At 39.3% G+C, this 14,223-nt stretch overlaps 1 protein-coding gene across 4 annotated transcripts in view; it reads right to left on the bottom strand.

Moving 5' to 3' along the window:
• Positions 1-6,875: 6,875 nt before the first annotated feature.
• The window catches only part of TMEM247 (transmembrane protein 247), a 41,824-nt gene continuing 34,476 nt past the window's right edge, over positions 6,876-14,223 (bottom strand). The window contains exons 1-5 of one of the 4 annotated variants that reach the window (XR_002111817.2): positions 10,710-10,853; positions 9,419-9,649; positions 8,596-8,895; positions 8,197-8,296; positions 6,876-7,258 (exon numbers count right to left, since the gene is read on the bottom strand). Coding sequence is in view for 2 of the 4 variants with exons in the window: in XM_019612721.2 (XP_019468266.1) it covers positions 7,070-7,258; positions 8,596-8,895; positions 9,419-9,421 (492 nt within the window). In the remaining 2 variants the exon portion in view is untranslated. Of the gene's footprint in view, positions 7,259-8,196; positions 8,297-8,595; positions 8,896-9,418; positions 9,650-10,709; positions 10,855-14,223 lie in introns of those variants that run through there. The other 3 variants (XM_010706780.3, XM_019612721.2, XR_004158833.1) reach the window with 3 other exon arrangements.

Here is a 14,223-nt window from a genome sequence, read left to right on the forward strand (position 1 = left end):
CTACATACCAAAACAGCAAGATTTCTCACGGCATTAAAGTTGTTGAATGTTAAGACTCTTAAAAAAAAAAAAAAACCATTCTAATCTGGTCTTTTGCCTCTTTGCAACTCTGCTTTTGCTACGTTAAGTACATTGCCTGAAAGATTTTGTCTCTTCTCTAACTCTCCATGAGCTTTCCTTTTATCCAAAAGAGAGAGTGGTAGGAAGAAAAAGTCACCTAGAAGACAAATGCCTGCCCTTGGGTGAAAATGACAGTAGAATTTTAAAACTATTTTGAAACTTTCTACTGTTTCTTCTAAAAAGAGAAGCACTGCTTTAGAAACGATGTACAAGCAAAGGTCCACTACAAAGCACAAATGTTTGCAAGGAGAACTGTGAATGAGAAATACATCTGAGCACAGTGCAGCAGTCGGTAACCTCCAAGAGAGGGCAGTCTTAGACTAGTAATGATTCACAGAGGGATTTATTGTTATACCTGTTTCCTGTCTCATCTCACCGCATGTATCTAAGGAGGGTGGCTTTTAAGTAACGTCATCCAACAAAAACCAAACAACCCGAGTATAGGTCATTTATTACTTAGCCTCTTGCAAGCTTGAAAGAGGAGTTAAATATTTCTCTTTTACAGAAAGGGACAGCATTCTGCATAGGGATCTCAGTTCAAGAGAAAGTGTATATTTAGGCACGTACTCATCTTAAATAAATGATTAATTCTAGTCAACAGCACTTCCCCTTGCTTCTGAGTTCACCAGCAGGAAGACTGGTGTGAGAGGCAATTGCTCAGATTCTGCAAGACCAAATACCAGTGCAGGAAAAAAAATGCAATTGATACAGCATTTCCCTGTAAAGACAAGAATCCTACCAGGTTATTTTAAAGTCACTATCAAACAGTGTTTCTGTGCAAGCCCTGTTGCCTGTTTTTACTTTTGAGTACAGGCTTTACTACTTAAATAAACGGAGATATGAAACTGCAGCAGAACAGAGTCTTCCTTGCCTTTCTTCAGACCCTTATTAAGACCATCTGGAAAAGCCAACCCGAAATACAGTCTGATACTTCCTTTCTCACCAGTGAGCAGAGGCTTCTGGAAAGAAGTAAAACTTTGCACTGAATTCCATTGCTTCCAGCCCATCCATACTTTTAAGTCATCATTACAATAGTGATACCAGCAGCCTATGCTCCAGCTGGTTGATGGTAGTTACAAGGTCCTGGAGAAACCTCACATTTCATATGGTTACCCTCAGCATCCATAAGGCAACCTGATGTGAAATAACTCCTATAAAGTATTTATCTCTACTTAGACCAATGCTAAGTGCACAAAGTAGCACCCAGAGCTCTGGGGAACAAGGGCAGCAGTAAAATATAACAGCACTCCTCTGGGCAGAGGCCTAGTCAGTTCTTTAGGAGCACTGGAGGAAGAAATGAAGAATGACAGAATTATTGTGTGGATCTACTTCACACCACTTAACAGCATCCTGATTTATACACAATTGTCTCGATAGTGCTTTTCTGTCCAACTACCCACAACCACACTTTGCCCCCACAAATCATAGCTCCTGTTGCATTTCAGGTGGCAGAACACAGGTGTTTACTCCAATCACTGGAACCAAATAGTTCTGTTCCTTCAACCAGAATGACCCTCAGCATCTCAGAGATGCACCTCATCTCTGTTCATCAGCATCAGAGACAACTTCACGTGAATGCTTGGGAAAGAGAGAGATAGAGAAAAAAATCATCAGTAGAAACTAAGCTGGTTAAAGAGATCATACTTTCTTCTTTTCTCCAATAACACTAACCCACAGAGGCATCGGGATTTTCAGATATTTCTGCAATGTGAATTAGGTTTAAGACTGAGAACAAAAGCAGCACAGAAGTCTTTTGGAACACAGCAGTAATAATACAAAGGGAAAGATTTCTTAGCCAGAATGAGAAATTCTTAACTAAGATTTTAAGTCCGTAAAAGAAAGCAAACAAAGGGCCTATCTTCTCATTTTACTTGCTGAAGTACTCAGAAAGGAAAGCCCATTTAAACAAAACAAAACAAAACAAAACAAACAAAAAAAAAAACACCCTTCCAGCTTCTACTGCTGACAAAGAGAAAAAAATGAGGAACACTCAACTCAAAGTTGCTACTCAGGATGAATATCTGGGATTTTTTGTGTCTGTAGTGAGACTTGACATCCATAGTATCACAACATCTACTGTAGTGGTAACATCCAAATAAGCAAGCCAGGACAGCTAACCCATCTACCACTGAGGTTAACAAAATGGTTTTCTCTGCTTTCAGTGAAAGCTACCCTCATTGCTACAGCCTGGTCTATCTTCCTGGTCAAGTCCCTGGAAGAATGTACCAGTGCAGTTTCTCAGTTTTCTTCACAACAAGGAACTACAAGTCTCAATAAATCAGTTTTTAAGAAACCAAATAATCGTTTCAGTAACACCTACCCAAGCTATGCATTTCAGTTAGTTTACAAGGAGGGCAATCCATAAATGCCAAGCAACTACAAGTTTCTGAGCTCCAAATGAGAAGGAATTCACAAAGCTTGGAGTTTGTTAGCCTCACCATAGTATTGCAATCACTGGGTGGTTTGTTTTTTTTTGTTTTTTTTTTGTTTTTGTGTGTGTGTGTGTGTGTGTGTGTGTGTGTTAAGAGAAGTCAAGAACACAACACTTTTACAGACACTGCATTCCTGGAGACAAGTTAAAGTGCTGCATGTTTAGAAGCCAGGCACAAGACAAAACTAGCACTTTAACAACTAAAGCACAGACAAAAGGGAAATTCAAGAACATTACAGTAACTTAGGTCAAATCGATCCTGGAAAATACAAATAAAGATATTTAAATGATCTGGGATTTTAGGGATGAGGCTCCTTTAAAGAGCTCAAACCCACACCTGGCTTTGATCAACTACACGTTAGTTACAAGTACTTATACAACCAGTGCTTACCTACCACTGCTGAGGACAAGCCACATGCATGCTTAATCAACTCCTTTTTACTCTCTAATTTTGTACATATAGGAGTCATTACCATATCTGTAACACAAAAGGGAGCCCATCTCACACCACATAAACTACAAAGCAGTTTATAATGCTGAAGGCAACAGGCAGAAGCTTTATCTGTGCTAGAGAAAAGTGTTTAACTGCAAATGGCATCAGAAGTCCTGAAAGTCTCTCCATCCCGCCCCCCCAAAAGAAAAAAACAACAACAATAATAATAACTCAAAAACCACCACCAAATAGAAGCACGTGCAACATACCTGGAAGCCGGCTGCTCATCACTGCTAGCAAGAGTAGTACTAGTAGTAGCCTTTAAACCTATCTCAAAAGATTCAGAGCAGAAATGCCCAGTCCAGAGCAACAGCAACTCATTACATTACCAGCAGAAAGGCACCTAACCCTGCCACAGGCAATCCCCCTGCTCATTGAAATCAGGTGTGCAGGAGCCCTCCCACCTGACTTTGCTGACGCTGAGTGCCTGGGCAGGGAGCACACCTGAGCAAACAGGTGCTGTCCGCCCACCACCGCAGCTTAGTGAAAATAATTAATTTTTCTGCTGTCACATCTCACTCCCTTCATAACTGATTTGCAAATCGCTATTCCAAAATTACAGGTCTCTTACCTGAGCAACACATCTTCCAGAATTCCGTAGCTAGAAATAAGTAAAATTAAGAGCACGCAAAACCACCTGCAGCATCCCCTCCCCTCGTTACAAAGAGCATCAGACCACTCACCCTTACGTTTTACTGAGGATCTCCAAGGTTTCTTTGTCCCACATTGTTAGGGACAGCGGGTAACTCCTCCTCGCCCAGCACTCCCATTGCTTGCATCCTGCCCCTAAGAGCAGCCTTAACGCACCCCGGAGGGGCCGGGCTTGGGCGAGGCTCCTGGCGTCTTTCCCGGTGCCGTGCCTGTCCTGGGGCTACCATGCCTGTCCTAGGGCTGTCCCAGGGCCGCCAGAGCTCGAATGTCCGTTGGGGAGCTGCTCTGTAAGCCCCCTCCTCCCTGCCCTGCTGAGGCAAAGTGAGCGAGTGCAGGGCTCTTACAGTTCCTCTGCTCAGTGTCGCCGGTAACGTTCGGTGTAATGTGGTTTTAATTTTGCTCAGCGGAGGCAATGAAAGCATGTAGTCTTACCACTGTGTTTCCCTTCTTTCTGCTGAGAGTTATCTGACCTGCTGAACTTTGCCTCGTTGGCATTCAGACTAGTGGATTGTTTTCAGGCATGATCTTCTCTGCTGCACTCTTGAGTCTCCTCTTCCTCTCTTCTTTGCTTTCTGTTGCAATGAATGAAAATGTAGATAAAACTTTGAACCAGCTTTATTAAGCTTATGTGCACATAAGAGCTTGTTTAAACTTAAAACATAAATCTGAGGTCTGAAGGCACAAATTAACTGAAAAAGCCCATGCAAAATTTTTGCAGCACAGCTGACCTTGCAGCCTTGTAAAACACCTCAGCTGTGATCTTTAAAAAACTCTGGCTAGAAAGCCCCCAAATGAGTTTGCTAAATATGAGTTGGATTTCCTTACCTAGTGGGGCGATCTCTCCTCCTCTCCTCTCCTCTCCTCTCCTCTCCTCTCCTCTCCTCTCCCTTTCATTTGATTCAACCACTCTCATTAGAGGAGAATAAGAAAATTAAATGCTGTAAAGTGTAGTCTTGACTAGTATGAGAATTAGCAAATGTTTTGTTTTGTTAAGTTAGCAACACCCAGCTCAGCTACCTATAAAACACCTGTTAGATGTCAAACATATAAATATGTATAATATCACGCCATTATTTTTAATCTTTTATTCATTAATTTGGAGCTCTTCACGGGGACCTGAAACCATAGAGTAGTATTTTTTCTATGACCCTTAAATTTAAAAAATCTTTCTTTGCCTACTGTGGTGTTCTTGAAACCAAACCAGCTGTAAAATACTGCCTACTTCTAGGCTTAAAATAGCTGAAACCACCAAGTTTTCTGTGGTTTCACATAAAACCATACACTTTGTGATGAGTGCCTACTGTTGTAAACCATGGCCAGGGGCATAGCCAGGCACCTCCCAGAAGCTCAACTGATATAATTTTTTTTTTCAGTGGCAATCTCAGTCTGTCTCTCACCCATATGGGAATATGTTTAAAAGTATAGAATGGGTGCTCACAAGGATGACATATGAGAAAGAGGCCTACCTATTTTTTTCCTTAATTTTATGATCTTAGGATATGTATGTGTTTGGAGTATACAACGTGGTTTGGCAACTGTCTCTCAAGACTGCTCAGTATTATCTCGCTTGTGCAGTAAATAAAATGCAAAAGGCTATTCTTTCTGCCCCCACGAAAAAAAGTCAGCATCTCCAAAAGCTAGCATCAAGCAAGTATTAAAAATACTACTTCTACACAGACTCTGTGTTCTGGAACTTCCAGTGGATTCGCATTTGTGACAACTTCTGGTTGTCTTTTGAGTTAATTCCAAATGCAGACTGATATCATCTCTCCTGTCTGTTAGAACCCCAAAGTCTCCAAGAATGAAAAGAGATATTCCAAGTAACTTGTCTCATTGCAAACCATATTTATATTAAAGGTTATCTACAGGAAGCATTTTCAGATCCAGCAGAAAGCAAAGGGCAGGTTTCTCTCAGCCATCTGGGTGACATTCTCAAGATTTCAGTGAGAAAAATACAGATTTGAAAGCAGCTTATTTACTGTTTTCACTCTCAGGTCATTTGGAATATAAAGTCTAATTGCTGAGTTCCACCAAAATCCTAAAGCAGATGAAGGGACCACTTCTGCTAGAAGTAGAAGAACTGTAGCTAATTAAAGCTTTCATTCATTTATTTTTGATTGTTCTAGCTGTCTAAATCTGCGTATGTTGGTGAAACCTATAGCAAGCAACCTCACTTAGACAAATTTCCTTTTAGGAAGATTGTGTCATAACTCATCTCAGTCTTCTGTAGATTTTTGCCTAAATGTCAATTGGACATTCCTTGTAACCCTTCACAGCTTCAGAAATACAGAAGCTGTGGAAGTGCAAGACCTTGTGCTCTACACTTTTCCTGCAATGTCAGGAAAATACTCAGTTATTAAATGTGGATGTGAAATACCCTTTTCTCTACTGCCTTCAGACAGCCTTGTACGCAACAGTGGCTTTGTGAACACACTGCGACAGCAACACCCGAGAAATACAACATTGACTGATGTCGAACTCATCACAGATACAGGCCTGAGTAAGGAAGACTACATCCCATTTTAAACTCTGACCTGAGTGATTGGTTTATTTTTTGGTAACCTACCTGATTATCGAGTACCCTTCAGGTTATTTTCCTGTTTATAGCACAGTGCAAAGAGAAGGGAGACTGAGACAAAAACTATTTAAATGAAACAGTCAGGCATGTGTATGTGGATATGTGGATGAATTATGATCTAGCATCACTGGAAGGGTCATAATACTGTAGTTACTTGAACCTGACATACCATATGGTAGATGACTTTTCTTTGTTAGAAATATCTTATTCTGTACAATTAAAATAGCAATGAAAAAGTCTCATCTCACTAGACAAAATGCCTTTTTATTGGGGCTATATTTGGTATCTTTCCTTATCACTGTGGAGACTTCAGAAATCACGACACCTCAATTACAAATAAGGTATGTGTTTGCCAGTACTTGCTGGTTTATTGCTGATTGAAGCTGTGTGTAAGTATAGAGAGTTCCACAGCACAGAGGGGAATGTTTCTATCCCAGAAGCAGAGGTAGCAATGAACTTACAGCAATACTAAATTATCCTGAGTACTTTTCCACAGCTAATAAATCTAGCTCTGAAACCTGCACAAAAATACACATACAGGTAGACAGATAAGCCCAAGCCACTCTGTTAATCCAAGGAAGAGAGGACAAAAATTAAACACATTCAAAAGAGACTTCTCGTTTTATTTGTATAGACAATGTGATGTCAAATCATGTCATCCATTTCCAGCTTTCTTCAGGAAATCAGTTAGTTTTGTGTAACTATTGGTTGGTGTGAATAACAAAAAACAGTAAGATCAGGGGCAGAAAAATGAACAATATTCTACCTCTTTTAAGAGCATATTTCTCCTAGATTTTTAATCCTGGAAAATTCCTTTTAAAATGAAAAAGAACACAATAGCAAAAGAGAACTGGTGATGGTTTTGGAAAAAGTAAAAGACGAGGTCTTTTACTATGTAAATAATAAACATAAATGTGAAGCAGTATAAGAAAAACAAAACATTTTGGTTTGGAGGCAGGAGTCGGTCTTGGAGTCCTTGGCTAAACTGTGAAAAGAGAAGATATACATTATGTCACATGACTGTGTTCCACTCACACCCAATCCATGTGTTTCCCTGAGCATTCCCATGATCATCCACTGGCATATTTAGTTCATAAAGAATAATTGTGAGGTTAGGCACCAGGTGAACTGAGACCAAATCAGCTATTTTGTTAAATAACAGAGGTCACATTCCCTCCTATATCCATAACACAGACTAAGTTTTCTCTCTGAAATAAATGTTAAGTGACCTCACTTATAGAAAGAGTCTGCAAATACACAGAGTAAATTCATGAGAGGTAAGTGTACACTCATGGTAAGAATTTTTGCATCCATCTCTATATTTGTGGAACAAACTGTAGCCAGCTCTTCTTTGCTGCATGGTCATTTTCAAACATTTACGCAGACTCATGGGCAAAATTTCAGGCCTTTACTAAGAAGAATCCGATTGCTGAGATGTTCAGCTCAGATGCATGTAGTCTAACCAAGTGTATTTCTCTTAATTGACACTAGAAAACTTCAAGGATTCTATGGAGCTTACCAGAATGCCATTCTTGCACATGATCTGAGATATGTACAACACAATGCTATGAATACTGCATAAAACATCCTTTTATTCTGTTCTGATTTAAAGCACAGAACATGCAAGTGAAGTCAAATATGCAAGTACCTCTAAAATACGTGATTTAAATTCAGATACTCTGTTTATTCCCTAACTCAATCCAATGACAATTGGAGGCTCATCAGGGAACGTTCTAAAAACCAGGTTTTGTGGCTGTCCTGTTTGCTAAACCGTCGAGTGGCCTCTTTAGGATTGGGCTGCTGTTGACAACACGCTAAATATTGAACATATGATAACTTCAGCTTACTTCTGTAAAAAGCAGTCTTGCAAAATTGATTTGTTGCATTGTTTTGATAGATTATTTCATCCATGCATTTACTCACGCATTTCCTATCTGAATCATCCAAATGTAATTCAGGAAATTGCTCCTACTGTAGAGGCAGGAAACTTCTGCATTGACTAATATGGCATTCAGATCAAGTCCTATGTCATTCAAGGGGAAAGAGTAAGAAAAAAAAGGTGTTTGTGGATCCTTACCTCATGAACTTAATTTGTGAGTTATCTGTTCTTTAATATTAATATTTAATATTTATTGCAGTGAATGTTCTAGGGAGAAGAACCTATCTCCCTAGTACATGTACAAGCTTTAAGGATCTCCTTCTGAAGTCACAGTACTACTCAATATGCAAAAACTTTACAAAATACTTAACACAGGAATTGAATGTTTTGATCTGTACTGGGTTCAACCCTCTCTTTTTCCTACTCACTGCTCTTTTCTCTACCTGTTGGTGAATCTGTGCCATTCTCTCTTCATGAAGCCTTTTTTTGTCACTATCCTCATGTTCGTATTTCTGCTCAGCCAGCACAAAATTACACCACATCCTCTGAAGTTCAATGTCAGCAGCAGTGACCTGCACGTAGCAAAGCTCTTTCTGTTCTTCCACACGGGTTGATACTTCAGACTGCAAAGTACTTGTTCTTCCCGTCACATCCAAGTGTGCCATATGACTCTTAGCATCCATGTTCTCAGTTGTATTATCTGAGATGAAATATGATGTTGGTATGTCTCCCATGGCACCCTGCTAGAAATTGGAGGTTGTTAAATTCGTTTTCAAGCTGATAGAAATGCAAATGGAATAAATTCATCTAAGTCTACCTGAGTATTTGTTCAAGCAATTATTCATACTTTCACGTAATGATTCACTAGTTCTCTAATAACCCCCATTTCTCTAATTTCCATCATTTCTAAATTTAATCATTAGATTTTGAAAAGAAATCTTACACTGAATGTTGTCCGACAAAACATCCCCATGTCTGAAAAATCCCCCTTATCAAAATTTTCTGATTTGAACATTTACAGAATTTTCAAAAAATATTTAATTAGGATATTCCTGACCTAAATCAAACACTACAACCTTTTTAACAAAGTAGAAAGATCTCACGACTTGTGAATTTGATATAACGCACAAAAATCCGAGCTACTGGAGTTCTTTTTCTCTCAGAAAAAACTCAAATTTCTCATGATCCTCACACTCCTTTACAAGCTGATGTACACCCTCCGTGATTTGTTGTTTAACATCTGGAAAAACTCTATTTTCCACATACCATCTTTACTTGTTGCTGCTTCTTGTGCCTCTTGTTATCATTATTCTGGGTTTCCTGTAATGTAAGCTCAATATCTTTCACTAGTTTGTCCGTAGCTGTTTGGAATGAATGCCTTAATTCCTCTAGATTGCTGAGTTCTTTCAAATCACTCACATTTGCTGGTTTTCAGCAAACAAAGATCCTTTCTGAATGTGAGACTTCTATTGACATCAGAGTGTCTCCAGGGATGTTCTGGAACAGAATGGGAATATGTATGAAGCAGATGACCTGTATGTAACAAAGTGATTCTGAGTTTAATTTAGGAACATACACTTAGGGTATATGCTTAGGGATGATACATAAAAGTGTCAAGAAGCCTAACTCGATTTTTTTTTTTTTTGTCTGGACAAAAAAAAATCACTATATGTAGTGAAGCAAGTACATCTTCTGGGAATCTCTCTAGTCTCTTTAAGATTTGTCAGTAATTCCCTTCACAGTACTGCTCAACTCATGGAAAATCACAGAATCATAGAATTGTAGGGGTTGGAAGGGACCTCCAGAGGTCATTGAGACCAACCCCCCTGCCAAAGCAGGTTCCCTACACCACGTCACACAGGTAGGCGTCCAGGCGAGACTTGAATATCTCCAGAGGAGACTCCACAACCTCCCTGGGCAGCCTGTTCCAGTGCTCTGTCACCCTCACCGTGAAGAAGTTCTTGCACACGTTTGTGCGGAACTTCCTATGCTGCATTTTCTGGCCATTTCCCCTCGTCCTGTCTCCACACACTGCTGAAAAGAGTCTGGCCTCACCACTCTGCACCCCACACCTTAGCTATTTATAGACCTGGATCAGGTCCCCTCTCAGTCTTCTTTTCTCAAGACTAAACAGACCCAGTTCACTTAGCCTTTCTTCTTAGATGCTTCATTTTCTTCAAAATGAAACGTGGCTGAGAAATCTACCCTCATCCAGAGGGATTCTTACAGTTTTCTGCATAGGCAAAATCACAACTTCTATGGTTACAGCAAGTTGTTAGCTGGAAGTCAATACCGTCCTTTTAATTAACTGGAGCTAGGCAGAAAATTCAGCATGCAAACTAAGAAATCTTTTTTCCAGTCTCATGGTATTTGCTGCACTTTATAAAAGGGATACAAAGCATAAATTTCATATCTGATAAAAGACTATGGCAAATAAGGCAATTAATTTGTTACTGAGTTTGAGGAAGAAGAGCAAAAGAGGAAGAAAGTAGATGAGCTGAGTATCATGGGAAATTGATTTCCAAAGACAAGCAACAGGTTAACACAAGACAACTACCTTCTCTTCACAGGATTTCCGTATAGAAAACTTGAATCTAGCTGTCCCAGTTCAAAGGACACTATGATCACAGGAGATCCTGTTCTTGGCTGACTTCATGACAGCCCTGTTGCCATAACAAACTCAGGGGTTCTGTTGGCAAGGTCACACTCTGTCACAATCCTTGTTCTAATGTCAAGGCAGCATCCAGAGTCTTAAAGGGGACTGGGCATAACTCCTTCTCTATTACAGTCCATCCTATGTCGCTATGTTATATAAATACATCTCTATGTCACAGTGAAGCTTTCTGCCAGAATTTGTGGATTCCCAGAATGTTTCTGTGCCCAATCTGACTAGTTCCTTCTGGGAAGCAGGTTTATTGGAACAGGCTGGGTGGCACTGCAAAATTCAAGGGGCTGTGTGCTAGTGAGATCCTCAGTCTGCTCCATGAGGTGCTGGGTACAATGCGAAATATTTGAAATGTTTCTGCACCAGTGTATGCAGCGAGATGAACATACAAGAGGAGCTAGAAGCCTTGTCTCAATCCCAGAACTACAACATCATTGCGGTAAGCAAAACCAGCTTGAAAGAGCAGCCTGTGCATGAGGTAGGGGCTGGACTGTATGGAGCTTGCAACTGGCAGTGACATGGTTGAGAGGCTGCGGGTAAGGATTAAGGAACAAGGAAAGAAAGTGAGTGTCAATGAGAGAGTCTGCTATAGGCCACCCAGACAGGATGGATTACTCTTTAAGGAATTAAGGGATAACTCTAGAATAGCCATCCTTGTCCTTATGGGTGTCTTCAAGTTTTTTTTCTGGGTAGCACCAGCTGTTGTCTACATACCTTGGAAGGAACAAATAGCATGCTAGAAAAAAAAAAAAAACAACAGTTTTGTTGAAATATCAGCAAAAATTCCTTGGAGAGTACCATTAAAGCTGAAATAGATACTTAGAATCACAGCAGACAGGTAGAAACTGAAACAAAATCACTAACCCATATATGGAAATAAAATAATAATTTTTTTTTTTAAAGACAAGTACAGTTTGCCAAATAATTGTATTATTCACTCTTTTTAAACTTCAGACTGTTTTAAAACTCAAAAACAAATAAAGCAAGGAAAAAAAATACAACCAAACACAGGTGTCTCTTCGTTAGGAAATGAACACACACATTATTTTAATCAGCTCATCAGCACTACCCTGTAAGGTTATGCACTTACAGCACCTGTTTCCTCTGAACACGAGCTTACAGAATGAGGATCTGGAGTCTCACTGCAACTATGAATATGGAGAGAAACAACTGAATTCTGGTACTTGCTGATGGGGAGGGGTGCTGAAACTGGGAACAAAATACAGCTCTCTCTTGGGTCTAAGGAAAATGTAAAATTCCTTGAACGATGAGGTAGTTCCCCTTTATATAATACAGGTTTCTACATCCTAAGGCCAGGCAGGTACTATGGCTGATGTAATCTGGGCTTATATGCTGTTGTTGCAAAGGGGAGCCTTTTTCCCACTAGTCAGTTTCATGTATTTTCTTGCATGTGTATGAAGGGCAACACCACTGTATCACTAGATAATGCTTTTGTGTCTTGGAGATCATGTATCTCTCAGCATATCTTAGAGGCATAAGAGCAGCTATGAGATCTCCCCTAGCATTCCTAGACAGCTTTAGTATTTTAGCAGCCACTTAAATCACAGAATGGCAGTACCATACTTAGCCATGCTGCGTGCATTCCACTTCTCAATGTTTTCTCTTTTCAGACTGTCTACTGTGTTGACACAGAAAAAACACAAGCTCCATGCAATAGGGCAGCATGAGGCCCTTGAGAGGATGCTAGCAACGCAAAATATTGCTTATGATATATAGAAATAGGGTTCAAGTGGCACCCAGGAACATACATGAAACTGAGATTTGGGACTGACTTTTTTGTCTCTGTTTTTCACTGATGTTACATTTCCTCTATTGAAGCGTGGCTGCTTTCTGGGAATCCTGTGTTGTCCTTTCTCCTTTTCCTTCAATAGACTGTTCCTGTTCTTTATCTCCTTTATTTGTCAGTTTTTTAAATGGTAAATAATGAATTATGAGGATTTTTGAATTTGAAATCCTTTGCATATGTTAATACTTTCAATAATTCTTGTTATTTAATTAATAGACAAAAGTAGGTTAATGTATTAGTAGATGCTTTTGCAACATCAACAAGGAGTAAGATTTCATATATTTGTGGGGAAAAAAAATAGTCGTTTTAAAGAAATCATAGCAGGGAAGAGTTACTCATTAGGAATTCACTAGGAATTCACAGAACTGTGTTAAAAACTAGATAAGAAATTTACCAAAGATGATTTGGGTCCCAGATCCTTAAAGATATAGACCATCTAGCAAGTGTTCCCCTGTATTTTTAAGCATCTGGGCATAAGCAACATACATATTATGAACTTCAGGCTGGGTTAAATAAATACCGAGGTGACTAAATATTCTGGTATGGGAATTAACTGGAGCTGTGATACAATGAAAAGTATTTCTACTAGAATTATGAAAGACAGCAAAAAATTTTACAAAGATCAGCCTTCAAAGCAATTTAGATTGTGCTGTTTAGATGGATAACAGCTGTCCTGAAAAACAGGAATGGATAAATGTCATTTATTGTGTAATAATGAACTGGAAAAAGTGTAGAGACTTAGAATTCACCATCCTGAGATACTGACATTTGAAGATGAGAGGTAATGGTAATATGAAGAGAAATGGATGAGATGCAGTATCTGGTATCATCCGGAGCAAAAAATTGGAGGAATATAGAGTATCCTACCAGAAAATCAGATCCAATATTTAAATTGATCTAGAAAAGTTGAGCATTGACTTTATCTAAGCTAAAATACATCTATGAAGCGAATGGAAAGGAGTGGGAGTGAGAACAAAGAACTCAAAATAAGCAGTAAAAACATGAAAAGAGCATGGAAGATGTCGATCAATGATAATTACTACGAGGGACAACACAAAATGTGCCAAGCAGCAAAGCAGACGCGTCTCCTGAAATGCAGTTTGAAAATCTATAAAATAACTTCAGCTGATGCTGCTGATAGAGGGGGGATTTGGCAAGTGGGGATAGAGTGGAAGACTTCTAATTGCCAGAGGCCAGGCTTTCACCACATTAAACCAATTTTTCTGGATTTGAATTTGAAAAGGCTGGGGAAAGTAGAAGAGTCACTAGCATCAATTCCCACACACTAACAATTCCCAAAGTAGCCTGAACAGGATTTGCTGGAGGTTTTGGTTTTATTTTTTTTCTCTAATAATTGTCTCTTCTAAACTTTGTCAATGCAGATATAATTCTAGTCATGAAAGAAACAGAGTTCAGAGAAGCTACAGATTGTAGATACACATAGGAGAGGCAATAGTACAGATCTATGAGTAATAAGCTAGCTCTGACTACAACAGTCTATGAAACACATCTTGGAGATGAAAAAGGAAGTCTAAGTACTCCATTTGAAAGAAAATCAAATTACTCAGCATTCACAGGAAAGTTATGTGAAAGATCATT

Source organism: Meleagris gallopavo, chromosome 2, assembly GCF_000146605.3.
Source record: "Meleagris gallopavo isolate NT-WF06-2002-E0010 breed Aviagen turkey brand Nicholas breeding stock chromosome 2, Turkey_5.1, whole genome shotgun sequence".
Taxonomy (NCBI): domain Eukaryota; kingdom Metazoa; phylum Chordata; class Aves; order Galliformes; family Phasianidae; genus Meleagris; species Meleagris gallopavo.